Here is a 25,981-nt window from a genome sequence, read left to right on the forward strand (position 1 = left end):
ACAGAGATTATCAGGAGTAACCTGGCTCTTGAGAGTTGTCTTCCAAACTTGGCACTGAGTTCTTTTAGAGTGGTTTTCAACCGTGGCTGCGTATTGGAATCACCCAGGAGATTTAAGAAATATTGTTGCTTGGGGTCCATCCCAGAGATTAGATTTTAGCGAGCCTGGGTATCAGTTTTATAAACCTCCTCAGGGGCTTCTACTGTGTGTCCAAATTGAGAACTACCAGTTTTATAGTAAGGACATTTTCTTGCATTCTTTCCGCATTTTCTTGCATTTCTTTGCATTATGGATTCTCAATTAGTTTATCAAATACATAAAAAGAAAACCTGCAAATGCTTGTCAAAGACTGCTGAAGCTTTAAGCCCAAAGCCCACAGAGACTAATGGCTTTAATTTAAAGGGTTCTTTATTTATTTGGCTAGTTTTTTTTATTTTTAATAGAGACAGGATCTCACTCTTGCTCAGCCTGGTCTCTAACTCCTGAGCTCAAGCAATCCACTTGCCTCAGACTCCCAAAGTGCTAGGATTACAGACATGACCACCATACCCAGCTTAATGTTTTGTTTTGTTTTTCGTAGAGATGGTGTCTCATTATGTCACCCAGGCTGGTCTTGAACCTTTGTGCTCAAGTGACCCTCCTGCCTTGGACTTCCAAAGTGCTGGGATTATACATGTGAGCCACTTGCACTCAGCCCCACTCATATTTTTTTGATAGAGACATTTATTGCCCACGGTAGAGTGCCGTGGCATCACACAGCTCACAGCAACCTCCAACTCCCGGGCTTAGGCAATTCCCTTGCCTCAGCCTCCCAAGTACCTGGGCCAAAGGTGCCTGTCACAATGCCTGGCTATTCTGGGCTGTGTCTGAACCCGCCATCCTCAGTATATGGGGCTGGTGCCCTGCCCACTGAGCCACAGGCACCACCCAGCCCTACTCATCTTTAGTTGCAAAATAACTGTTTCAGAATCATCAAGTGTCTTTTAGATATTAAAAAATTCTCATCTGAGTTATCCTGTCAGTAGCTGGAGTCTCAGCAACCACAGCTTCTAGGGGTGAGTCACTGTACAAGTACTGAAGGGTGTAGCCTCAAAGACCAAGAAACCCAGTCCATGGGCCTGTGCACACCCCCACGCAGCCACCAGCACATGGAGTCAGTCATGCCTTTATCCTGAACCACCTGCCCTACTCACTGTGCATATTCAGCCCCGACACTCTTCTTCTTCCCTAGCTTTACTTCTAACTTGTCTCCATTCCTGCTTTCCTGGAACCCCTTCCTCCTGGCTGGGCTGGTCCCTGGGTAAATACTCTTCTCTCTGTTCCTCCCCCTGCCTTTCTACTGCTGGGCCTATTTGGTGTTTGAGCGGACTCCCTGGGGCAGAGTTCCCCTCCTGGCTCTTGCTGACCTCCTATTTACTCCCATGACAAAATTCAAACATAAATTAATGTAGTAAGTTATATTTCATACTCTTTATATCCCTTTTCCCTATTTACCTGATTAGGTTAAAAGATCAATAGGAAAGAAGCTACCAATTTTATACAGCCAAGTCATTCTGCAAGGAAAGATAGCAAAACCACTAACATGAATGACAGGATGAATTTTTCTGGTCCTGTAGAGGAGCCTCCCCTTTACCCATATCCATGGAGAGTACTGATTTTTCACTTTCAGCCAGCATTATGGTAAATATTTTTATTAGTTTTATATGCAGGTCACTTCTAATGCATAATTTTCTTAGAGCTAGAGATCATTTCTTCTAGAAAAACAATCTCTGGGGTTAGAATGGAAGACAGTGAAACAAGAGATCTCACTTCATAATTTATCTGTATCAAACCAATCTGGAGCTTATCAGTTCCTTTATATGAATATTCTTTGACATTATATAACAAGTTATTAACAGAAACCATAAAAGTCACAAACCTTACATTCTCCAATTTCCCAATCAACTTTCCTTAGAGTTTTAAAGACATAAAAATAAAAACCATCTGAAATAAACACCATAAACATTTGTGATGAGGTGCAGCAGTCAATTTTAAGCTTCATATTTTCCAGGTTTTAGCTAAAATAACCCTTACCAGTTTCTTAGACTTTTGTCACCCTTCTTTTGGGGCAATTTTGCCTTACTGGGCATAAATAGAAGACATGATTAAATATGTTACTAATTCATACTGAGAACACAGTATAAGTGGGTGTCTAACCCCTGAGGGACATAGCAGAAACACAACACCTCCCAAAGACACGGTAAGTGCTCCAAGTTATCCTGCATTAGGCAGTTTCACAGAATCATTTGTTCTCTGAGTTCAAAGTCTGTGACTTGATCTTCCTAGCAGCTTCAAGAACAGAAAGTGGGTTTACTTTGTCTCCAAATTCTTTTTCTCGGTGCTCAAGAAGAATGCCCTAAAAGGAAGGAAATAAGAGCGAGTGTCAGTCCTTCTTCTGAGTCATTCATTCATGAGACTGACATGGGGAACTAGCTGTCTCTGGCAGCATAGAACACATAGCTAAATCAGGCCTGGCTCACACTCTCGAGAAGTTCGGTCTTTTGAGGAAGGCAGATCAGGGAAGGCCACATCACAGCAGCACTTTGGTGGTCAGTAGGAAGTCAGTAGTGACTATGACAAAAGCGAGAAGGCTTCACAGATGACAAAAAGCATAAGAGGAAAGAAGGATGTCTACAGGTAGAGATGCAGGTAAGAGAACATTCCAGGTAACGAGAAAAAAAGGAAGCTAACACAGAAAAAGCCTAAAGGTGTGGAAGTGGAGCTCAGAGGACAAACTTTCAGGCAGGCACTGAATGACTATCTGAAAAGAGACCCTCTCTTTCCTCTAATCTTCCTAAGAAACTGGAAGCCACTCACTTCTAATACTGTGACACAAAATATACTAAGACATAGGATACCCTAAAGTGACCCCAAAGTTTTGGTATAGAACATAAAATAATGTGTTTGAGATTAATATCAAGGAATCCCTGTTAAGGGTTTTTTGACCCATTACATCTAGGAAATGAAATTAAGAAAAAATCTATAAATATGCTGTGTCATTATTAATAAGTAGTAAAAAACAAGAAGTCCCACCACACAGTGATGACTACAGGGAAGCAGATCAGGAAATTGTATTTACTTGCTGATAAAGCATAATACAGATATTTTAACCTTTTTGGTTTTTTTTTTTGGCTGGGGCTGGGTTTGAACCCACCACCTCCGGCATATGGGACCGGCGCCCTACTCCTTGAGCCACAGGTGCCGCCCAATACAGATATTTTAAAAAGTAAGAATATATAATGACAGGAAAATGTTCATGATATGCTGTTAAATGAAAAAAGAACATCTAATAAGGTACCATTTTCTAAAAAACAAACAAACAAAAGGCCAGTCAGCCTTGTTTTAACAATCTGTTGTTATCCATGGTGGTTGAGCTAATAGTTTGGCTCTCCTCACCTTCCACAGTTGCGCTATTTTCTTTTTTTTTTTTCTTTTCTTTTTTTTTGAGACAGAGTCTCACTCTGTCACCCTGGGTAGACTGCCATAGCATCATACTTCACAGCAACCTCAAACTCTTGGGTTCAAGCAATCCTCTTGCCTCAGCCTCCCAAGCCATTGGGACTACAGGTACCCTCCACAACACTTGGCTAATTTTTCTATTTTTGAGTAGAGACGGGGTCTCAATCTTGCTCAAGCTAGTCTCAAACACTTGAGCTCAAGCAATCTGCCAGTCTCAGCCTCCCAGAGTGCTAGGATTATAGGTGTGGGCCACTGCACCTGCCTGTTTCCCAATTTTCTATAATGCACACATGCTTTGTTAAAGTAAATGTGATTGATGATTATTATTACAAAAGGAATCCCCACTGAGTGGCACCTGGCATAGTGGAACTGCAAAAATTCTACTCCCCAAATGGACTGAGGTTAAGTCCTGAAGCTCTGCCAGCTCAGTCAACCTTCCACCAGGGAGGATGAAGGCTGGCAGCTCTAGGGAGTACCAATAAGGAAAACACACCACCCCGAGCAACACCCAGAATGTGCCAATAGGCCCGAGCACCAGTGAGTCATTGCCAGGCAAGAGAAGGATGCCAGGTGTGCCAAGCCCTGCCCTAGAGGCCATGAGAAGGCCGAGACAGGAAGGGGAAAGGAATCCCACAATGCCAGAGTAGGGAGACGATGGGCAATCCTCTCGGGAAGGAGACTGCCCTAGTGCAAGGGCATCTGGAAGGGGTCACAGGGGGGCTACCTCTGAAGACAGGCTGTGTGCAGGGGCAGGTCTCTGAAGCTGGACAGATCTGAGTTCCTGGGTTCCATTTCTGTTGTACCACTTCCTAGCTGTATCACTGGCTAAGTTATTTCATATCTCTAGGCCCACTTCCTTACACATTGATGGGATTAAAAATACCTAAATTCCTAGACTGGTTGTGAGGAAGACATGTGATTATTTATATGAGTGCCTGGAACAAGGCAGGTACCAACTGGCAGCCATTTATCACTCAGAAATTCTGGTAGATTTACCAACAAATTAGCAAACAGATTTCAGTTAAATCAGACACCATTTATGCTAAATTCTAATACAGTCAAGAACAGTTCCCAAGATATAAAAGGGAGAGATAAGAAATAAAGCCTAAAATAGGATTTCTAGACCCATTAACTTTTATTTCTCCCCAATTATAAAAAGTATGCGATTAGCAACATCAGTAGCACAGACCAACCTCACATTTCTACTGGAAGCACTTTTACATATGTTAATATCATGCCCCAGGTTGGCAGAGATAGGCTAGACTTCAACCCTGGTGGGGAGACTCCAGGTTCTCCTCCCAGGCCCTGCCTGTGTTCACTTTGCCCCATCCACCCAGCCTCTGCTGGCACTGCCCTCCAGGGTCGGGAGTCACCCTGGCTTGAGGCTGCCCATGCACCAAAATGTGCCCATGTGCCTCTTGGGCCCACAGAGACCTCATTTCTCCTCTCCACACCTTCCTCTGGAGTCTCCATGCTGACCTTGGACCCTTATAACCACAGCCTACAATAGCCTGGTGCAGAGGAGTCAGTAACCTCTCCCAAGGCAGCCTTGTCACCTAGACCCTACAGGGAAAAGTATGGTCTCCTTCCACACCTCCTTGCCACTTCCCCTCTTCAGGCCTATTTTTATTCCTCCTTTCCTCTTCATTTCTCCCTATGGTTCATCCTTGATGGCCTGGGAACACTGTAAGGGAGGAAATTCATAAACAGAAAAAAAAACATGCTTTCATTCAAGCACAAAAAATGGAACTTGAAGTCAAGGAAACCTGGGCTCAGCAGTGCCCCAGCACTGTCACTACTGGCTACAGTTGCTCACTACCTCAGTCCCAAGTTCCTACTTTACAAAATGATCAGATTATTTTTATGATGTCACTGTGATGCTTGAATAGATTAAGGCGTGAGATACCAGCAGAGAGCAAATGTGTAATGAACAGTTACCTCCTTCCCTTCCTCATGGTCCCTGGATTTTTAGAAGGTGGGGTGACCCCCCACCAATAGAGACAGTCAACCCCTCTCCCCAGGCTCCTGGTCAAGGTCTCCTGCTTCTAGATACAGAAACCCACTGTCACACAAGTAAACAATAAGAATTTACCTGTTTTCCTGATCCCACCACAAAAACTCCACCGAGGATGAAGCCTTCACCTTCTAGGTTTCCAGAGTAGCCTCCATTCCAGGCGCGGAAGAAGTTGAACCACACTCCCAGACGGATAAATCCCATAAACATCATTTTCCTCCTTTGTGGACCATAGAACTTTTTCTACAGAGTGAGAAAGACAGATTACACATGAGTAGCCTAGATGCCTGCCTTCTCCGAGGAAGAAAGATTCCCAATCGGGCATTTATTCTTAGGTAAAGACCCAAAGCCTGATGGTTCATGTCCTCAACCCCATCCAACACACAGCTCACACCCAGGAAGACTTTCAACTGCCAGAGGAAAAAGAGAATCCTGGCAGGCATGGCTTCTGACCTCAAGGCAGCCCCAGCCTGAAAAAACAGATTTGCAGCTTTCAACTCTGACTTTAACTTCTCACTAGTCTTGGCACCTGCCAGGGTGAACAGTGCTATACTCTGCAGAGATGGGAGCAGAGGGAAAAAAGTATGGCTCCAACAAATTACAGGAACAGGGTTTGTGCTCCAGCCCCACCTTATGGTGGAGAACTTGATAGAGTTGCAGCAATTTCTTACCCTCTCTGATCATATTGCAGAACAGGCTTAAGTAATACAGATACTCCTTGACTTATGTCCTGAGATACCCACTAAGTTAAAAATGCATTTAATACTCCTAACCTACCGGACATCATAGCTTAGCCTAGACTACTTAAAAGATGCTCAGAACACTTACATTAGCCTACACTTGGGCAAAATCATCTAACACAAAGCCTACTTTGTAACAAAGTGCTGAATATAATTGAATACTGTACTGAGAAGGAAAAAGATAGTGGTCATGTGGGTTCTTGAAGTATGTTTTCTACCAAATGGCTTCTATACCATCATAAAGATGAAAAACCTTAAGTTGAACACACAAGGTGAGGACCACCTATGACTGAGAGGACAGCTTTTTTTTGTTTGTTTGTTTTTTGAGACAGAGTCTCACTTTGTTGCCCTCAGTACAGTGCGGTGGCATCACAGTTCATGGCAACCTCAAACTCTTGGGCTTAAGCGATTCTCTTGCCTCAGCCTCCCAAGAAGCTGGGACTATAGCTGCCTACCATAACGCCTGGCTATGTTTTTAGAGATGGGGTCTTGCACTTGCTCAGGCTGGTCTCAGACTCGTGAGCTCTGGCAATCCACCCACCTTGGCCTGGGATTACAGGAGTGAGCCACTGTGCCCAGCAAGGAGGACAGCTTCTAGTATGTGATTGTGCTCTGGTCAGAGGGCAGGGAAAGGCCCTGTGAGTTCAGGAAAGCTGAAGGGGAGAGTAGGCTCCAGCTCCAGGCTGCACACACCCAGGCCACTGAATTTTCCCGGCCACGCATGATCTCTAATAGTCTGTGACCAACATGCATACAGCACCCGCACCTTTTCATCCAGGAAGATTTCTCCTTTGAAATAAGGCTGGAAGTCCTTCACTTCAGTCCCGATTTGCTCCTTCACCACTGCATAGAGCGGGATGCCCAGCTCCTCCAACTTGGGTTTCAGAGAGGACAAGTCTGCAGCCTCCTGCAGAAGACACAGAGGTTCAAGGACATGAGCTCCTGTGGCTCTGCAGCCAACAAACAACTTCTCTTCCCTACAGGCTCCCCAGCATGGCTCGCACAGAAAGCAGAGGATCAGAGGCAATGAAATACCAGAAGCAATTCAGGCCTGTCTAGCCCAGCATGCACCTGTCCCAGCTGGGCACAAGGCCTCCGTGTAGGGTTTCAGGACTCCTCTCAGCCCAGGCTTTTTGTCTTCTCCACAAGGAAAAGGAGAAGGGAGGCTTCTATTACAGGTTTCTTATCCATAGCCTGGGGAGAAGGCATAACTAAGAGATTACACACAGACACATCCTCTGCTCCTGCCTAAGTCACTTCCCTACCTCATCTGTCAGCCCCTCCCTAATACTAGACCAAACTAGCATGCGGCCCAGCAGAAGCACTGTCCTCCGGCCATGTAGATGGCTGCTGCCACACTGTCACTCAATCGGCTCCTCTCCCTTCTCTCTCCAGGCAACCCTACCCTCTGGAAAGGTATCCCTGTTCAAAAAAGACTTTCCTGGCTAGTCCAGGCTGGAGTGAAGCCCTGCTTCTCTTTTTTTTTTTTTTTTTTTTTTGTAGAGACAGAGTCTCACTGTACCGCCCTCGGGTAGAGTGCCGTGGCGTCACACGGCTCACAGCAACCTCTAACTCTTGGGCTTACGGAAGCCCTGCTTCTCTACGCATGTTGTATCTTCCCTGCTTGGTGACGTTATTTGTACTATGTCTGTATGTTACCACCAAGTTGAGTGCTGTAACGAAGAATTCTAAATGTGTCAAATAGAAACTGTCTTCCATTTCTTAGAACACTTAGTGCCTAGTATATGGCTGGATATACAGTAGGTACTAAATACTAGGGGGAAAGTTTTGAAGGTGGACAAGGTGGGGACCACAGCTGAGCTAAGAGGCACGGACATCTTTGACCCTCCTGAACTGTAGGCTGGATGAATAAACACAACTACACAAGTCACGGTAAAACTTCAATATCAAGAATAAATTCCTTTCTCACATGTGGTATCAGAATTAAAAAGTCAGTAGGGAATCCTTTTAAATGCAGTCTATTCACCTCCAATACAAACACATTATTGTATGGTGGTGGCTAAATTTGTTTTCGTTTATTTTCTGGAATAAGGAAAAAATGGCTAATGAAGTACGTTGATTACAATACATTTATGAAGAGCTATAGCAACTGCCAAACTGTGGAGGATTACAGCACCTGATATGATCAAAGACTACCTGTGAGAGGACAGGTTGTATTCCTGGGCTCCTTACTCTGGATGTGGCATGACCCAGATCCATGAAGTGGAAATTGAGTCACACACCTCCTCCCTGGCCTGCACCACTCTAAACAGACTGCCACCCACCCGTTATTTTTGAAATGTAAGTTTCCAAAATATGTTCTGTCAGGACACAGACCAGTGCACGGGAAAACAGGTTATAATTAATTAGGGAGAGCTGTTGTTGTGCTTGGAACCTTCTGGATTTCAACGGCTTCAAGAAATCAAGTCAAAACAGGCTTTCTTGCTGGTATTTGTAGGTATCACAGATTGGGAATCAAAAGCCCTGAGTTGAAACTCCACATTCTGTGGTAGGCAGAATAATAAAAGCCTCTAAAGATGTCTACTTTCTAATTCCTGGAATATGTTCTGTTACACGGCAAGGGGTTATTAAGGCTGAGGTAAAATACAGATTGCTAGTCAAATGACTTTAAACTAAAGAGATTGATTATTCTAGATTATCTGGGTGGGAGCAATGCAATCACAGGGGTGATGTGAAAGAGTGAGGCAGAAAAGTCAGTGTCATAACAATGGAACATGAGAAAGACTTGACTAGCCACTGCTAACTTTAAAACCAGAGGGAGGGGCCATCAGCCAAGGAATACAGGTAGCCTCTAAAACAGTGATTTTCAACTGGAATGCCAGTGAAGAGGATCTTAGGTATGCCATGAAAAATTTTTTAAAATCATTAGTTAATTTTTTTTTTTTTTTTTTTTGAGACACTCTCTCTTTCCCAGGCTAGAGTGTCATGGTATCATGGCTCATAGCAACCTCAAACTCCTGGGCTCAAGTGATCCTTCTAAGTAGCTGGAACTATAGGCCTGGGCCACTATACCTGGCTAATTTTTTCTTTTGTTTGTAGTGATGGGGTCTCATTCTTGCTCAGGCTGGTCTCCAACTCTTGAGCTCAAGCAATCCACCTGCCTTAACCTCCCAGAGTGCTAAGGTGACAGGCATGAGCCACTGTGCCTGGCCTAATTAAATTGTTTTTGAAAGAAGTTCAAAGCACGGTAAGTATATTCTTTTTTTTACTCCTTTTTTTTTATCAACATAATTTAAGTGCACGATGGAAGTTTAACTATAGGTTCAAGTGCGCAGTGAGATAAAAATTGGTTGAAAAACACTGGTTTAGAAGCTGGAAAAGGCAAATAAGTGGATTCTCCTCTCTAGCTTTTAAAAGTAAGGAAACTGGAATTCTGACCTTTAGAACTATAAGATAAACTTGTGTTATCTAAAGTCACTGAGTTTGTAGCAACTTGTTACAGCAGTGATAGGCAGTTAATATACCTCTCCAGGCAGCACGGCTTTGTTACATCCTCTGTACCTATTTCCTCCTCTGTAAGATGAAAATATTAACAAGCAGCTGTATTTTCAAGGGACATGACAAGGAACCATGAGGCCTAAGAGTGCTCTGGAGGTAAGGGACCGCAGGCACCACATGTATCCCACAGCCTAGTGGATTCCTCACCAGCCCAACCGCGCAGGCATAAGCAAAGTCAGCAGGGCTGAAAGGAAATGCTTCAGGATCAGCGAGAGCAACTAGAAGAATGATGGCAAGTGGACAGGGTGGCCATGACCATCACCAGAGAAGCAAAGGTGTCTCAAGAACAGGAACACTGTCATTTTCAGTTTTGTCCCAGGAAAGGCAGTGATCTCAGCATCTGGTCTTCTGCCACCAACTGGCCAAACCACTCTAGTTCTCAGTTTACCCAAGTATTTGCAATGTTCCCTTTGACACTAGAGTTTTGTGTTTCAATAATCACAATTCCTTGCTCGGGAGGCTGAGGCAAGAGAATCGCGTAAGCCCAAGAGTTAGAGGTTGCTGTGAGCCGTGTGACGCCACGGCACTCTACCCGAGGGCAGTACAGTGAGACTCTGTCTCTACAAAAAAAAAAATAAATAAATAATCACAATTCTTGCCTTCCCTTGATCAGCTTCCTGAACTAATAAACAGACAATGATTATGTCCCTTTGGGGGCCAACTTGGTGACCTCCCAGTTGGTGAGCTCCAACTTTCACGAAACTCTCCACAGCATGGCTGAAATCACACTGAGCTACAGATCCAAGTGTGAGAGCACACAGTGAGGAGGCAGAGCTACCATGTTTGAGTGTGTGGCCCTCAACTGTCCATGATGGACTTTAGGGAGTCCCCAGGAGAACAAAGCCAGATCTTTTTTTTTTTTTTTTTAGCCAGATCTGTTTTAATGTGTGACCCTGAAGTGATTCCCCATCACAGGGATGGGCTAACCATGCCCACATCAGTAGCAAACAGACACATTGTTTTAATAAGCATACGTGAGTGCTGAGCATCAGGAACATGAACTTGGATATGGTCACTGCCCTTGATTAAATGGGAAGATTGTCAAGCATAGGGTGAAAGCCTTGGGATACCAAAGGAAAGTCAGATGTATTGTTAGCCCCCGTAGAAGATGGTGAGTTGTTAAAAACAAACAAAAACAGAAATAAGGCTTAAGTCAAAAGAAATACTACAGCAAATAATAGAGAACAGAGTTGATAAAAGGCTAAAGTTGGCCTACAGGCCTTTAATCCTGGCTGGAAATGCAGTAGCTGCTACTTGCCACGATCCTTTTCTCTGAATAGTTCCTCAAATATACTCGCCTCTCGACAGAGGAAACAGCCTGGCCTCCGCACAGCCATGATCACAGCTCCATTCTTTTCCCACAGCTCTTTTGCTTTGAAAGTTCTTGGTTCTGAGGAAGAAGAAAAGGAAATTCATTTATACACCCTTAGCCAAGCCAAGCTCTTATCACTAAGCAGCTCAGAGACCACACTAAGCCAGAGTCGCATTTTATCGCCCTCGGTAGAGTGCCGTGGTGTCACACAGCTCACAGCAACCTCCAACTCCTGGGCTTAGGCGATTCTCTTGCCTCAGCCTCCCGAGTAGCTGGGACTACAGGCGCCCGCCACAACGCCCAGCTATTTTCTGGTTGCAGTTTGGCCGGGGCTGGGTTTGAACCCGCCACCCTCGGTATATGGGGCAAGCACCCTACTCACTGAGCCACAGGCGCCACCCTAAAAAAAAAATTCTTAAATTAAATGTGTTAACTACAATATTACTAGAGGAAGGATGCCCATCAAGGAAATGCTTTGGAGTAGTAGAGTATTGGAGCTGAAGTTAGGCTTGAAGGTCAGACCTACGCGTGACCCTAGGCAAGCTATTTTTCCTCTTCCTTTTCCTCCGCTTCCTCATTGGTAAAATGCAGGTATCTAGGTAGCTCCACTTTCGACTGTAGGGATTACTCAAAGAAGAATATAAATGTGCTCACCACAGTGTCTGGTAATAAGAGTTAGTGAAGGCTCAATAAGTATAAATCCTTATTATTTATTCTTTAAAGATGGGATTTTGCTCTATTGCCCTGGTCGGAGTGCAGTGGTCTGATCTTAGCTCACTGCAGTCTTGAACTCCCAGGCTCAGCAATCCTCCTGCTTCAGTCTCCCAAGCCGTTGGTATGATAGGCATGAACCATCATGCCTGGCAATTTTTTTTCAAAAGTTTTTATGTAGAGATGGGGTCTCACTGTATTAGATAATCCTTCTGCCTCAGCCTCTCAAAGTGCTGAGATTACAGGTATGAACCACAGAGCCTGGCCCCTTATTATTTTAGTATTTCCTAGAAGGATCCATGTCCCTGTGGAATATTATATGAAAAAAAAAAAAAAAAAAAAAGAGGTGTGAGTGGGGGAGAGTGTAATGAGATAAGATTGGGAAGCCCTGAGTTGAATAAAGCATGACAGGTCTCTATTTGTAGGACTTTAGTTCTTCGCTAAAGCGACCTACCATGAATCTGCATAATCACACCTCCTGTCTTCTCTGGACAAGCCTCCTTACTTACTTAGTGAACAGATGACAATGACCTCCATTTGGGGGCTAACCTGGAGATCGCCCAGTGAGACCCAGGTTCACCAAACTCTCCTGCCTCCTATCCCACCAAGCTATAGCTCTAACACAGAGCACATGGCAAGGAGGCAGAGCTACTATATTTGAGTGTGTTGTTGTCAACTGTCCATGATGGACTTTGGGAGGTCCCCAAGAAGAAGAAGCCAGGTAGATCTGTTCTAACACGCCACTTTAGGGTACTTCTTCGTATCTGCAGCTTCATCACAGGGAGAGGACAACCATGCTCTAATCAGGAGCAATCCAGTTGCCTCATTTCAATTACAAGTCCCTTCTGCAAGCCAGGCCCTGTCCTAAGCATCAGGAGCGTGGAATTGGATAAACAGTATCTCTCATTTTTGTATGACTCAGGAACTTCTTTCCTTGTGAAGATCCCACAGGTCTGGAATTCCTCAAAATAACTCTAAAAATGATTATTGTATTAGTGAGGGTAATAGAATTATCACTAGTTTAAAAAGTGTTATTTTTTCCTGAGGTTGTTCCACTGCATTTTTACTTTTAAAAAAAAAGCTATTTTAGAATGAAAAAATAAGTAAGCCTGTATCCTAGCACCTCGGAAAAGCCTGTATCTCAGCACTGAGACTGGTGGGGTCACCACTTACCCTTGTCCAGTGTTTTCAGGTCTATATCCTCCAGATACTCCAGTGCTGCTCTCTGCGGCTTGGACAGAAACATGTCAGTGTTGGCCAGGAGCAGTGCCAAGGCAGCAGCACCCAGGGCTCCTGCGCCGATGGACCACATTCCCATGGTGAAGAAACTTGGATCCTGGAGGAAAGACATTTCTGGAGGTTGAGAGGAAGAAGACGTTACTGCTCCCACAGGATAGCTGGAATCTGATCTCCTGTACAAGGCTCTGCAGGGGCTGCTGACCAGGAGACAGGGAGCAGCAGGATCAGAGATGAGACTGGGCAAGGGCTAAGGACCCGCTACCAGAAGTGGGGATATGACAGACAAAGGACAATCTTCTCAGGTGCTTTCCTTGCTGTTCTCTCTCCTCAGGTCCCAGGCTGTGTCTCCTGCAGACAGACTACTTCCTCCTCCGCCTCCTCCTCAATCCAGGTGACTCAGCTGTTACCTCCCTGGGTAGGAGAAGCTTTCTATTCTGTGATGAGAGGATATATAAAACACTAATCACAGTGTTTGTCACCCTATCTTTCTTCCTCTTTAGTTTGAGAATCTTCCAGAAGCAGGACAATATCCTACATATCAAGCCCCCAGCCAGTGCCCAGCAGGGCTTCACACATGGTAGGAGGCAGCCTCAGTTCATTTCTCCCAATTGAGAATAACTTTATTATTATTATTATTATTATTTTGCTAATTATGGAAACAAAATAGGCTCATGGTAAAAATAAAGTGAAAAAACAATACAAGAAGGCAAATATTCTCTCAAGCTACTACTTACTGATAGATGGTCACCGCTAAACACCTGTGTGTAATCTGACATGTTTTCCCCCGTGAACAGAGCTACACAGATGTCTGCCAAATGAATGGAAGTAGAGACCAGGTGTTAGATCAGAATAAGGTAGCTACAGTGTCTGCTTCAGAGGGGACTAGAGAAAAGACGTCTGCAGGAGGTAAGAAATAGAAGTTCCAGGAGGGTCCTGTCCGAAACCAGCCTTATTGTCCTCTCTTGCTTGAGTGACTAAGGCTCCCTCTAGTGGTTAGGAGCTCCTGGAAGCAGCAGTAAGCCACCCCCAGCCTTCCCTCTCCTGATAAGCACCTGCAGTACTACTTATCCTTCAGGCTGGTCCTCATGCTATCCTAGCATCTGACATGAACTCTTAAGTACCAGCTTGCTTCTGTGTATTTAGATCACTGCCAGGGACAGGCCTGGGTGCTGGGATGGTGTATACACATCCATCTAACCACCACCTTAACTTAATTCCCCACCATTAGGCCTTGGCCAGGAGAGTATTTCTCCAAAGGATTAAACAAAGACCTGGAAATTCGAATGTCACTACCAAGAGAGGGGACTATGTGGGGGTACACTGCTGTAAGGTGAGGTGGGAATGACTTGGTGGTGAGGTCACTGGGAAGGAAAGGGTAGGGCAGACTAATGATTAGGCTTCCTGGGAAATTCATATTTAAGAAATAGAAGAGAACTTCCAGATGAGGGGGTGACCAAATGAAACAGCATTTAAGAAAGAGGAACTAGGCATCTATTTATTTAGAAAGAGAAAAAAGAAGGGGAGGTCAGTGAGTGTATGTGTTGGGGTGGGGAGCTGCTAAGGTGTCTCTGAAAGTGAGGGACTCCAGCCAGGACAGAAGAGTTTCTTACCACCCACTACTCAGAATTTAGTCTATGAACCAGGTGCCCATTGGGGCACCACACAGAAATATGGAATGCCCCACCTTAGAAATAAGGAATCTTTTTTTTTTGTAGAGACAGAGTCTCACTTTATAGCCCTCGGTAGAGTGCCGTGGCATCACACAGCTCACAGCAACCTCCAACTCCTGGGCTTCAGCAATTCTCTTGCCTCAGCCTCCCGAGTAGCTGGGACTACAGGCGCCAGCCACAACGCCCGGCTATTTTTTTGGTTGCAGTTCAGCGGGGCTGGGTTTGAACCTGCCACCCTCGGTATATGGGGCCGGCGCCTTACCGACTGAGCCACAGGCGCCGCCCAGAAATAAGGAATCTTAAACTGCATTTTAGTCTTAGACTGGCAGGCAATTCATAAGCACATTACATTTGAGAAACATTGTCCAAGATTTCAGGACTTTATGCTCAATTGGCCATAAACCACAGAACAAAGTATAGATAGTCACATGGGCAGGCTGGCCTTGGAAAGCTGGGCCCTCCTCCAGCCCAACTTCTGTCCCCTCTGCCTGCTGTAGGAGGGGAGTGACAGGTACAGTGAGAATCAAACACACATCTCCAACTTTCTGGCTGAAATATTCTGCCTCATTCTATGTTTTACAAGTTAGACACCTCATGAAGGCTCCCCAGATGCTCTGCCCATCCCCAACTCTGGAGAGATGTTTAGTCCCTCCTTCAGCCCAAACCACACCAACAATCCTTCTGATGCACACACTGATATGGACCTGTCATATCTCTCTCCTTTGACTTTGCTCCTCAGTTGATCTCTGAATCTCCCATGCCTAGCACAGTGCACATTTAGTATGCAGTGGCCTCACCACAAATGTGTGCTGAAATGAATTCAACAGAATCGAATGATGAAAATGATTTATGGACAACCAAACTTCTCTGACTAAGTAGGAAAAAAAAAAATCTCCCATAGGCCTGCTTGCAATTTTTTTACGTGGCAAAGTTACACATTATTCAATTATAGTTCACAGAACAATTAGGAGGAAAACCACAGTTCTCACCTGTGGGCTACAAACAGGAGACTCCCTAGAGCCTGGAACAATTTCTGTACCTTTATTTGCTTCCAAAAAGTCCCTGGATGTGTGCATGACTCAGGATCACATTGACTGGTCTCTGACCACAGATTTCTTTGTCAATATACAAAAGTCAGCTTACATCTACCTTACAAATGGACTCTGTTTGATGCAGGGGACAGCTCAGTGCACTCAGGAAGTCCACAGTCCCTCATAGCCAGCTCCACATCAGCTCCACACCCTTCCCACATGTCCCTGCTGCACTCAGATGCAAACAGGCTCTGTCTCCCCACAGTCCATCGACAGGTATTTGGCCTGTTTGCTCCTGAGTACAAGAATTCTACTCCACTAGACTCAGCGTTTATTTCCAAACATTTATTCAGCACTGATTTATTCAATAAATGCCAATTTGGGGGGACATAAAATGATACACAATCCTCAAGGAGATATATATCTGGTGTACAAATAACAGTAGGAAGGGAGCGGCTTGAGCAAGGTATGAAAATGAGGCTATAGCAGCGAAAGAATGAGAGCCAGACTGGGCAATCACAGAAACACCCAGAAGGAAGTAGCTTCGGAGCTGGTGTAGAACACAGGAGGCAGCATGGAAGAGCTAGGCTGGGACTGGGCTGACTGAGCCTGGGAAGCGGTGGGCTGACTGGGACTGATGTCAGTTTTGAAGGTAACCTGGGAACTCAAAGTTCCACGTCCCAAAGGTCTCTATCTTTCTACCCTAAGTTCAAGAGCTAGGGTATAACATATGGCCTACACACCCACCCACCCACCCCCAAGCGCTGTTTTCTATGCCCTACCCTCACCCTGGGGCTAGGATACAGAAGGTGTGAGCAGAGAACCATCCCTTTGGGAAGGTGCTCCCAGTGGGCCTCTAGCAGCTCGCTCTTCTTCCAGAAAGAAGATGTGAAAATTCACTTCTGGGAACACCTATAGAGTGTGCAGGTCCAGCCCCTCAGCCAAGTCCCCCAGGGACATCTTGAAGCATGTATCACTGTAACTGGCTGCAGTATGAGCAAACCCTGAATCAGTTATTATCACCCACAAGTAGAGGAGGCTTAATTATCTAAATAGAACAATGGGTTTTCACATGGACATACACACACTGACCTCCTCTTCTAAGACCACTCCCTGGTAAGCAGGCCAGTAGACCGCATTTACTTAGAGTCATTTGACACTGGCCTAATTTCATTTACTCAACAGGCTTGTGATGCAGTGGTTACCCTGTTTAGAAGCAGACAACACTGAGGTTCAAAGTTCAGTAACTTCTCTAACGTCATAAAGCCAGCAGGCCACAGTCCTGCAACCTGGATCCAGGTCAACAGGAATAGGACTCAAACTTATTGAGTCCCACACATTCAGAAGTGAACTTCTGGAGGTTAGGGGGTATGATTTCCTTTGTCTTAAATTTTTTTTAAAAAACTTACTTTTTTAGTCATCAAATACATACACAGTCAAACCGTGTTTACTCTAAAGGAAATTTACCATACACCAGATGTCCCTTCTCTTTCCTCCCCTTTCTTTCCCTTCCTGTTAAGGAACGGGTCAGCTCCTCTGAGACAGAATAGCAAGGTTGTTTACAGAAAAGCTGGCCCCTACCAGACACAGCTACAGTATTCAGCTCCCCACTGCAGTACTTATCTGATCCACTCTCTCCCACAGAAGGTGAAGCAGGATAAGGCCACAAACAACAGCTGTAGCGGCTCAGAGTGGCAGCTCCCTCTGCGAAGCGAACACGAGTGAGGAGTAGGGAGACCCAGTAAGGTTCCCTAGGCTAAGCTGATCAGTCCCATCCTAGGCCCCATTTTCCTCAACTTCAAAATGAGAGGGTTGGATGGAATGAGTACTAAGGTTCCTAAAACCCTCAGGACATCCTATGGGCTCCATGGGATGGAGTGACATCCCATGATTCTAACAAAAATAGCTCACCTTGGAGTCAGAACATTCTTAGTTCCTATTCATAACCACCCCTCCCCTTTGTCGGTGTCCGTGTACAGCTTTGAGACCCTGTCTCTTTCCTACACAAGGCAAGTCCCCTCCAAACGTGGTCCCTTATCCCCAACCTCAGGCAATTCAAACCAGCACTCACCATCCACAGGATCCACACCCTTGCTGCTGCTGCTAAGAAAGAGGCTGACCCAGGGGTGAGCAGCCAGGCAGTAGAGGGCCAGAGGCGGGGCTCTTGAGTCCCGCCTATGCCCCTAAGCTCAGTAACTCTACTGGCAGAACAGGGCCACCCAGAAGCCCTGGGGCTTCTTTAGCTGCCAACAGTTGATCTCCAGAAAATGCAGCCAAGGTCCCCAGCCCTTCAAAAAGTTGAGTAAAGTTTTGAGTCATTTGCAGTCATGCAGATTATAACATTTCCCAAGTGCCAAAAGACTCCATCCATCTCCGCTATCCGGTGCAGGCTAATGAAGCGAAGCCCTTAACACAGATCACTTGTTCTACCGAGGAATTCAAAGGAAGATGTCCCTTTCTCCAAGCCCTCTTGTGCAGGTTGCTCCCTGTCCCATTCCTCATCTCAGCCCACAGTGAGCTGGCACCACTCAAGACCCTCACCTGCTGTCTAAGGTCTATTCTTTACCTCCTTTGCTTTTATTTCTTCTTTCTTTCTTTTTTCCTTTTTTTTTGAGACACAGCCCCACTCTACTGCCCTAGGCTAGGGTGCCATGGTATCAGTCTAGCTCACAGCAACCTCAAACTCCAGAGTTCACTCAATCCTCCTGTTTCAGCCTCCTGAGTAGCATGCACCACAACACCTAGCTATTTTTCTATTTTTAGTAGAAATGGGGTCTCACTCTTACTCAGGCTGGTCTTAAACTCCTGAGCTCAAGGGATCCTCCCTCCTTGGCCTCCCAGAGTGCTAGGATTCTAGGCATGAGCTGCTTTCTTTTCTTTTTCTGCCACTTAAGTGGCTTCTCTTAATACACACTCCCTTCCTGGGTGACCTCACCTATTTCCAGCACCTCACCCACCAGCTCAGTATTGACTTCCAAGTCCTAATTGCTGTTCTCGACCCAACGTTTCCACTTGGGGATTTTGTAGGCATTACTGTCGCACTGTATCTACAAGGGACCATGACTAAAGTTGATTTCTTCTCCAGAGTTCTCTAGCTCAGTGGAGCTAGGAACTGGGAATCTACTCTCACTGTCCACACCTCATCAGTCTGGAAGTTGTGTCCACCTTATGAAATGTGTCTTTATCTAGCCTATTCTCGACCTCACTTCTACTGACTAAGCCCCATCCCCTATTATTGTGTATCTAGACTATTTTAAGAAACCACTAAACTGAATGTGATTTTGTTTTTTGTTCTTGTCCTGTTTGCTTTATTCTCCATGCAGTAGCCACAGCGATCCTAACACAGCCAGGCCTCACCCATCCTCCCCTAGCCTTCAGACTCTAATGTTAAATAAAGTCCTTGGCATGGCAGACATGGGCCTGCACAGCTGAGCTGCAGCCCACCCTTCTGGCGTCATCCCCTGCCACTGCAGCACCTGGCCAGACCACTGCCTATGCATGGCCACACTGCTGCTCACAGTGTTTACAGAGTGCTCTCCCCACCCACCCCAACTGGGCAAATGCCTACTTATTCGTAAGGCCCAGCACAAATACTTTCTCCCAAAAGCCCTTCCTGCAAGCTCCGACAGTTGACTGATCCCTCACCTCTGATTAAACAGCATCAACAGGATATGCACATAACACACTGCGCAAATGGATTTCATGTATTTTAGTCATTTACATATCAGTCTCCATAGTATGGTGGCACAATCTGAGGATGGGGCTGCTGTCTTGTTCATTCCTGCAACCCCCACACTTAACACAGATCCTGGTAATCAGTAAGTATTAAATGAAATGATCTGAATTTTACTCTTCAAACGCCACAGTGAGGCAGAGTTAGAACTAACTTACAGTCACTCAATTTCACATCAGTAGCAAGGCAAATTTGGACAGGGCTAACTTGACATTAGTGAAAACACTCAAGCTTGGGCCTTTGGTGACCTTAGGTAGGGTCTTGGCTCCATTGCTCATTAGCAGGACAGTGTGACATAAGCCATGAAGACATTCTGGGCCTGGGTCTCCTCATCTGTATAGACAGAAGAAGGAAAGAGAAATTCTATGAGGTTGTCCCAGCTCTGACATCCATCAGAAGACCCTAAAGTACTATGTGATTGCAACCACAGGGATGGGATGTTCAGAAAGCAAGCACGAGTGCCTGCCACTGCTGCTCTCCTGCTGGGTGTGTGCCCTTACTACCTCCTTCCCTGTGCTTAGCACCTGCCAGTTCAAGGAGCTGCCTCTCGGCAAGAATTGATAAAGCCTTAATGAAACAAAGTATCAGCACAGGGTTAGTTAATTCACATCTGAAGCAAGTAGAGACAGCATTATATTCTAAATATCAAAGGTACATCTCCTAGCCCAGTCTCACCCAGGGGATCCGCCCTCCTTAGAGAGAGCTGGCCTGAGGCTGAGACCAGAGAGAAAGAAGAAAGGGTTCTGATGAAGTTAAAAAAAAAAAAAAATGCTAAGCGTGCACAGGGGCCTCCTTGCCTCAAGCCCTCAGTGAATTAGGGTGAAAAGAATGCTTCCCCTTTCTTCTCTGCTCCCCTCCCTTTTCTCAAAGCTCTAGATCAGCTCCTCCTTTACTGAGTAAATGAGAAAACTGAAACTCAGAGAAGAGTCTGGCTAGCCCAAGGTTACCTACGTGAGATGGACTGTCTGTGGCTATACTGTGACTCAGGTCTGGGTCTCCTCACTCCCAATCCATGACTATTTATTGGACATTCCAGGCTTCAGGCAATCAGCCACAGGCCAGGGATCTCTGAGGCTGGACAGCCTGGGAGCTCAGGTCCAGGAAGGGGTCCTAAAGCCTGCTTTTTTGGCCTCAAGCAAGTGGAGAAGAAGAATGCTCCTGAACAAGGCCTGGAAGTCTAGTGCCTAGAGAGAACACCAGCCTCTCTCAAGCCCAATCCTTAGCAGTTTACAAACCAAAGCCAAATGTCTTCTTAAGGGTCACATTTCCCACTTTCAGCTGAGAAGACATTCTGTACCTCCTGTCTAGCAGACTGATGGTAAAGGACCCAGAAGCAATAGGAGATGCCCTCCCACCCACTCTTGCCTTCAAGTACCCTGGAACTAGCTAATTGCAATGAACTCTCATTTACTTGACTCAGTCTCCACTTCCTGGCTCTGATCCTGGGGGAAACTGTTGGCTTGGCTCTGGCCCAGTCCTACTTTCAAGATGCCAGATTCAGAAAGTTTTGAACAAGAGGACACAATCAGCCACTGGAAAAGTTTGAGATGCTGCCAAGGGTGAGGAATGTGGGGGTTGAAAGAGGTCTTTTCCTTTGATAAGTGATGCTGGAGCTGGAGAGGCCCCCAAAAGATCTGCACATGCCTCCCTCACTTGCCAGCCTCCTGTCTGGGCTCAGAACACAGGCTCCATCAAGTTATATGGGTGTGGGTAGGACGGCAAGAGTGATACCACAAAAGAGACTGGGCTAAAAAGTAAAAATCCTGGGGGTGGCTCCTGTGGCTCAGAGGGGTAGGGCGCCGGCCCCACATGCTGGAAGTGGCGGGTTCAAACCCAGCCCCCGCCAAAAACTGCCAAAAAAAAAAAAAAAAAGTAAAAATCCTGGGTTCTCACTCTGAGAGGTCACCTCATCCCCTTGTGGGCCTCCATGTCTTCTTAAAAACAAGGGCACTTTGAAGGGTTGTCATAATGAATATACAACCAGAGGAATGTGAAATGCGGCAACACAAGAGAATCCTAAGGCAGCATTATCTTTCTCTTCTTTCAGGACTCAGATTAATTCACCCTCCTATGAGGACAGGACATGTAAAGCCAAAGGACAGATAAAACACAGTACCACAGCTGTGTCACTGCAGGCCTGTCTCCTGTCCTAGCTCTGGTGGGACCCGTGGCTTATCTCAGCCCCTCTGGCCTGTCTGGCCATTCCACAGCAAATAGTCCATGCCACCCCAGCAGCAGCCAACACAGGCTTCTGCACCAGCAGGACCAAAGGTGGCAAAGGGCACCGAGCTCAGAGGTGAGGCTTGCCCCTTCTCAACACCTCTGGACAGCAGAGCCAGACTTGGATCCTCTGCTCAACATTTCACAGAGGCAAGAACTCACCTGGCAGGAGAGCTGCCTTATTTCTGAGATACCGACAGAAGCTGGGGCCCTACAATTCCAGACCTGAGCAAACTTTCCAGGTGCCATTTAAATGACACAGGCCAAGGAGACAACCATCAGAAATGTCTTTTGTATCTCTTCAGGAACAATGCATAATAAGGTCTCAAGTAAATGGCATTCCCTTGAAAAGGAATGGCATATGAGAAAGACCAGATCAAGAATAACTAAGATCTAACTCTTTTTCCCAAAAGCTGTGTTAACCTGAATGAGGCACTGTTTTGCATCAGTAAAATGTGAATAATTTCCAAATTACCTTCTAAAGAGTAAGAATAAAAGCTACCTTACAAAGAGTGCCAAAAATACGATGCATAAATCTTACTTTATTTTTAGATTAGTCCATGATCACCCCAAAATGCCATTTGTACAAAAAATAGAGAGTTGTCTGATGAATGAGTATCTTCTAAGGAACCAGGGTTTGTGATCTGAATCCCGATTCTCAGCCCCCACAGCTGGGCCACAAGCACAGGTTAGAATAAGGTGGAGTCAGTCAGGCTAAGGCCAACATGGCACAGCTGGTCTGGTCGGTTTATGTCCTAAGTGACCTTTTAACCTCGTCTCCCATTCTGACTCTTAAGTGACTTCACAACCCTGACTTCGTCCATGACAGTTTAAAAAAGCCAGATTAGGTCTCTGTTTACTTCTTTACCCTGAATTGATTTTTAAAATATCTTCCACGTCCTACACTCCAGCCACAGACTCACCCAGATCAAGGAACTCACTCAGCTGGCTTTAGACCTTCCACCCAAGATGGCCTTCCTGACTTTTACAAGACCTCCAGCAGATAACCTTTGATCTCTGTCATGGCATGCCTGGCCACCTTCTGAGCCACACTACACTCTGAATTACTTAAAAAGACGCCCCTAATCCTGATTCCTGAAACCTACTTCAGTTCCAGCAGGTGACCAGGTTATCCTCAAGACTGAGAATAAAAAACCTGAGGAACAACTCAATGAAAAACATATTCTTCATAGTAAAGTATCTCAAGAATGGAGGAAAAAGTACCCAATGTACTCTGCCTTACTATGAAACTAATTTATTTTATTTTTTTTGTAGAGACAGAGTCTCACTTTATGGCCCTCGGTAGAGTGCTGTGGCCTCACACAGCTCACAGCAACCTCCAACTCCTGGGCTTAAGCGATTCTCTTGCCTCAGCCTCCCGAGTAGCTGGGAATACAGGCGCCTGCCACAACGCCCGGCTATTTTTTGGTTGCAGTTTGGCCAGGGCCGGGTTTGAACCCGCCACCCTCGGTATATGGGGCCGGCACCCTACCGACTGAGCCACAGGCGCCGCCCAAAAACTAATTTATGGCTTTCACATGAAAGCTATAACCCAGTTATAACCCAAGAATAGGGGCAAGGGAGAAAGGGAGGTGAAGGAGGGGGGAGGTAGGCAGAGGGAGGGTGATTGATGGGATTATACCTGCGGTGCATCTTACAAGGGTACATGTGAAACTTAGTAAATGTAGAATGTAAATGTCTTAACACAATAACTAAGAAAATGCCAGGAAGGCTATGTTAACCAGTATGATGAAAATGTGTCAACCTGTCTATAAAACCAGTGTATGGTGCCCCATGATCGCATTAATGTACACAGCTATGATTTAATAAAAAAAAAAAAAAGAAAGAAAGAAAGAAAAGTAAGCTGGCCCCTGGGACATCCTGCTCACAACCCCTGCAATGGTCAAATTGTCTGCATTACATCATTCCTGAATCTAGCCTTATCCCCCTAAAAAAAAAAAAACCAGTGAACTTGAGCCAGACCAGCAAGTTCTATGCAAAGACAAAAATTAAAAGCTTCAGTTGTTGGAATAAGAAATATATTATTCTCAGACATCTTTATTATTATATTTAATATGCCCCTTGTTATCTTTCGTTAACTATACATGTTATAGTTAAACTTGGTATAGTGTCACTTTAAGGCCATCCCTCGCCTGAATAAGTTCAATCTCTAAACAAATATAGTAAATCATAATAATCATTCCCATTCAAAATCTATTTCATAGATATGAAATGTAGTAATAGAAGTAGAGAATGAAAGCACATGTAGTGAGAAAAAGGTGCAGTCAGTCAGGCTAGGGCAGAGGTGATACAGCTGGTCAGGTAGGTTTAATGTTCTAAGTTTAATCACTTGCCTCCCATTCCTACTGTTTTATAAATTTAGCTTCCACCCTAAAGATGCCTAACTTGAGTAACTGGGGTGGACTGATTTAGGACATTAACTGTTGAATTGGGATGTTATAAAAGGTCACTGAGTTATGCTGACTATTTTTTAAAATAAGGATTAATATAGTCTTTGCTTTGAACTTTTATGTATAAAACTATGATTTTGGAAATGGTAAAACAGAACAGTCTTGGAGAGGCTACTCTGGCTGTTCTCCAGAATCACCAGCCTTCTGCCAAGGTAAGTTTGGTGGACCTATCCCTGTCTCTTGCCTACTGGCTAACAGTGACAGGCAACCTATCCCTCTTCATCCAGAAACACAAGCTGTCTCCCCGACAATGCTTTTCAAAATAAATTATAAGTAATTACTATTATTACTTGTAAATCATCCGCCAGGCTCAAAGGAAAATACACTAAAATACAAACAAGAACCAAAAATTAAGTTCCAGTAACTGGGCTGTGAAAACAGCAGTGTGGTAAGGAAAAGAGGCAGAGAATCAGCTGGACTTCAGCCCCACTAGGGCTTCTGGACTCCCCGCTGTGCGTCTTTTCCCACAGCCCTCGCCAAGCGGGGTGTCTTAACTTCCCTTACTTTGCAATCTCCACCTTGCCTCTAGCCATCTCCACCTTCTCCTTCAGCTCCCACCCCTGCAACAACCGTGAGGATTGACTGTTCGATTAGTGCCTCGTTCACCTTTTCCTTTTCAGATCTCAGCACAGTGTTTTGAAATTTACACTTGTTCTCTTTCCAATTTTAAGTCAGAAGCTTGTAACCTTTAGGGAAGAGAGGTAACAGGTGCCTCTGAGATCGCTCTGAACAAAGCTAGAAACCGTGCCCTCATAAAAATACATGACTCTATGCTCAGACAGGGGGACGGCCAGGTCCCTCATCTGGAGCTGGACTCCTTGCCAGCCCTGGGCAGCCCCAAGATGCACTCCAGGCAGGGCAGATCCCCGAGCCTTTTTCTCAGCTCTTGGAACAATTCAGGCAGGTCAGTGCCACCTGCCTTATTCAAAGCCTGCGGGGCGGGAAGAACCGGTAACAACAGGACCAAGGTCCGATCTCGGGTCTTCTGATCCCGAGCACCGGGTTTTTACATTGGCTGGGGCAGCTGGGGCGGGCGAGGGGGTGCCGCGGGCGGGGAAGGAGCGTGGTCCTCTGAGGGGGTTTGGGGCAAGGCTGGGGCCACTCCGGGCAGTCTCTTAAGGAGCTCCACGCTGAGGCGGCACAGGCCGAAGGGTAGAACCTCATGAAAACAGCGCCTACTTTTCCTGCGCCGCCGACTTGGCCATGCCTCAGTTTCCTCACCTGCGCCGCGGCAGACCCAGCCGACGCGCAGGTCACGTGCCTCACGGAACCCAGCGCGCAGCACCTACCCGGAATGTTCCTTTTCTCCTGCCTGCTCTGGGGGCCGAGCCGGGGACAATGTGGGGCCAACCCCTCCCGGGGCCGAGGGTCCCAGGGGCGGACCCCGCGCCTGCGCAGCTTCACGCCTGCGCGTCTTCGCCCGCGGCCGCGCCGTTCCCACGTGACCCGCCCCGCCCCCTGAGGGCGGAGTTCCGGCCCCTCCCCTTCCCGTTGCCTGGGAGACAGGGGCCGCGGCTCTCCGGAAAGTCCCTGTCGGGTTCCCAGGTTAGCGTCGCAGTGCTTTGGTTCTCTCCTCCGTGCGTTGAGGAACGTAGGCCCCTGACGCGTTCTTTAGCGCGCTGCCTGGGGCAAAAGGAACAAAAGAAGCTCTGGACTGTGCTAATGGGATAGAGAAGCACCTGTCCTGCGGCTGAGGCCGATCACCTTCCAGTCTAAAGCGTGGTTTTGTTTTGTTTTTTAGAACACAAAAATGGAGATGCACGTGTGCTTGGCTCTGGCCGGCCCTGTGCTTTACCACAACAAAAACAGAAAGAAACAAAAAT

General features: G+C 46.0%; 1 protein-coding gene across 7 annotated transcripts; it reads right to left on the minus strand.

Moving 5' to 3' along the window:
* Window positions 1-1,675: 1,675 nt before the first annotated feature.
* On the minus strand, window positions 1,676-25,586 carry PRXL2A (peroxiredoxin like 2A). 7 transcript variants are annotated; one of them, XM_053584269.1, is made up of 6 exons: window positions 25,448-25,586; window positions 12,968-13,130; window positions 11,070-11,161; window positions 7,019-7,159; window positions 5,591-5,755; window positions 1,676-2,395 (listed from the first exon to the last, which is right to left on the minus strand). In XM_053584269.1, the coding sequence occupies exons 2-6, from the start codon at window positions 13,110-13,112 to the stop codon at window positions 2,282-2,284; spliced, it is 657 nt and encodes a 218-aa protein (XP_053440244.1). In that variant the 5' UTR covers window positions 13,113-13,130; window positions 25,448-25,586; the 3' UTR covers window positions 1,676-2,281. The 7 variants fall into 7 exon arrangements, with proteins under 7 accessions (XP_053440244.1, XP_053440245.1, XP_053440241.1 ...); XM_053584270.1 differs by having other exon boundaries at window positions 25,380-25,586; XM_053584266.1 differs by having other exon boundaries at window positions 12,968-13,147; window positions 25,448-25,574.
* Window positions 25,587-25,981: the final 395 nt, after the last annotated feature.

This window comes from Nycticebus coucang, chromosome 3 (genome assembly GCF_027406575.1).
Source record: "Nycticebus coucang isolate mNycCou1 chromosome 3, mNycCou1.pri, whole genome shotgun sequence".
Lineage (NCBI taxonomy): Eukaryota > Metazoa > Chordata > Mammalia > Primates > Lorisidae > Nycticebus > Nycticebus coucang.

Coding starts and splice junctions, on each gene's coding strand:
- PRXL2A (XM_053584266.1), bottom strand. CDS start 13,145: ATGTCTTTCCTCCAGGATCCAAGTTTCTTCACCATGGGAATGTGGTCC. Junction 11,162..12,967: donor CCTGAAAACACTGGACAAGG/GTAAGTGGTGAC, acceptor CTTCTTCCTCAG/AACCAAGAACTTTCAAAGCA. Junction 7,160..11,069: donor GCTGTTTCCTCTGTCGAGAG/GCGAGTATATTT, acceptor TGTCTTCTGCAG/GAGGCTGCAGACTTGTCCTC.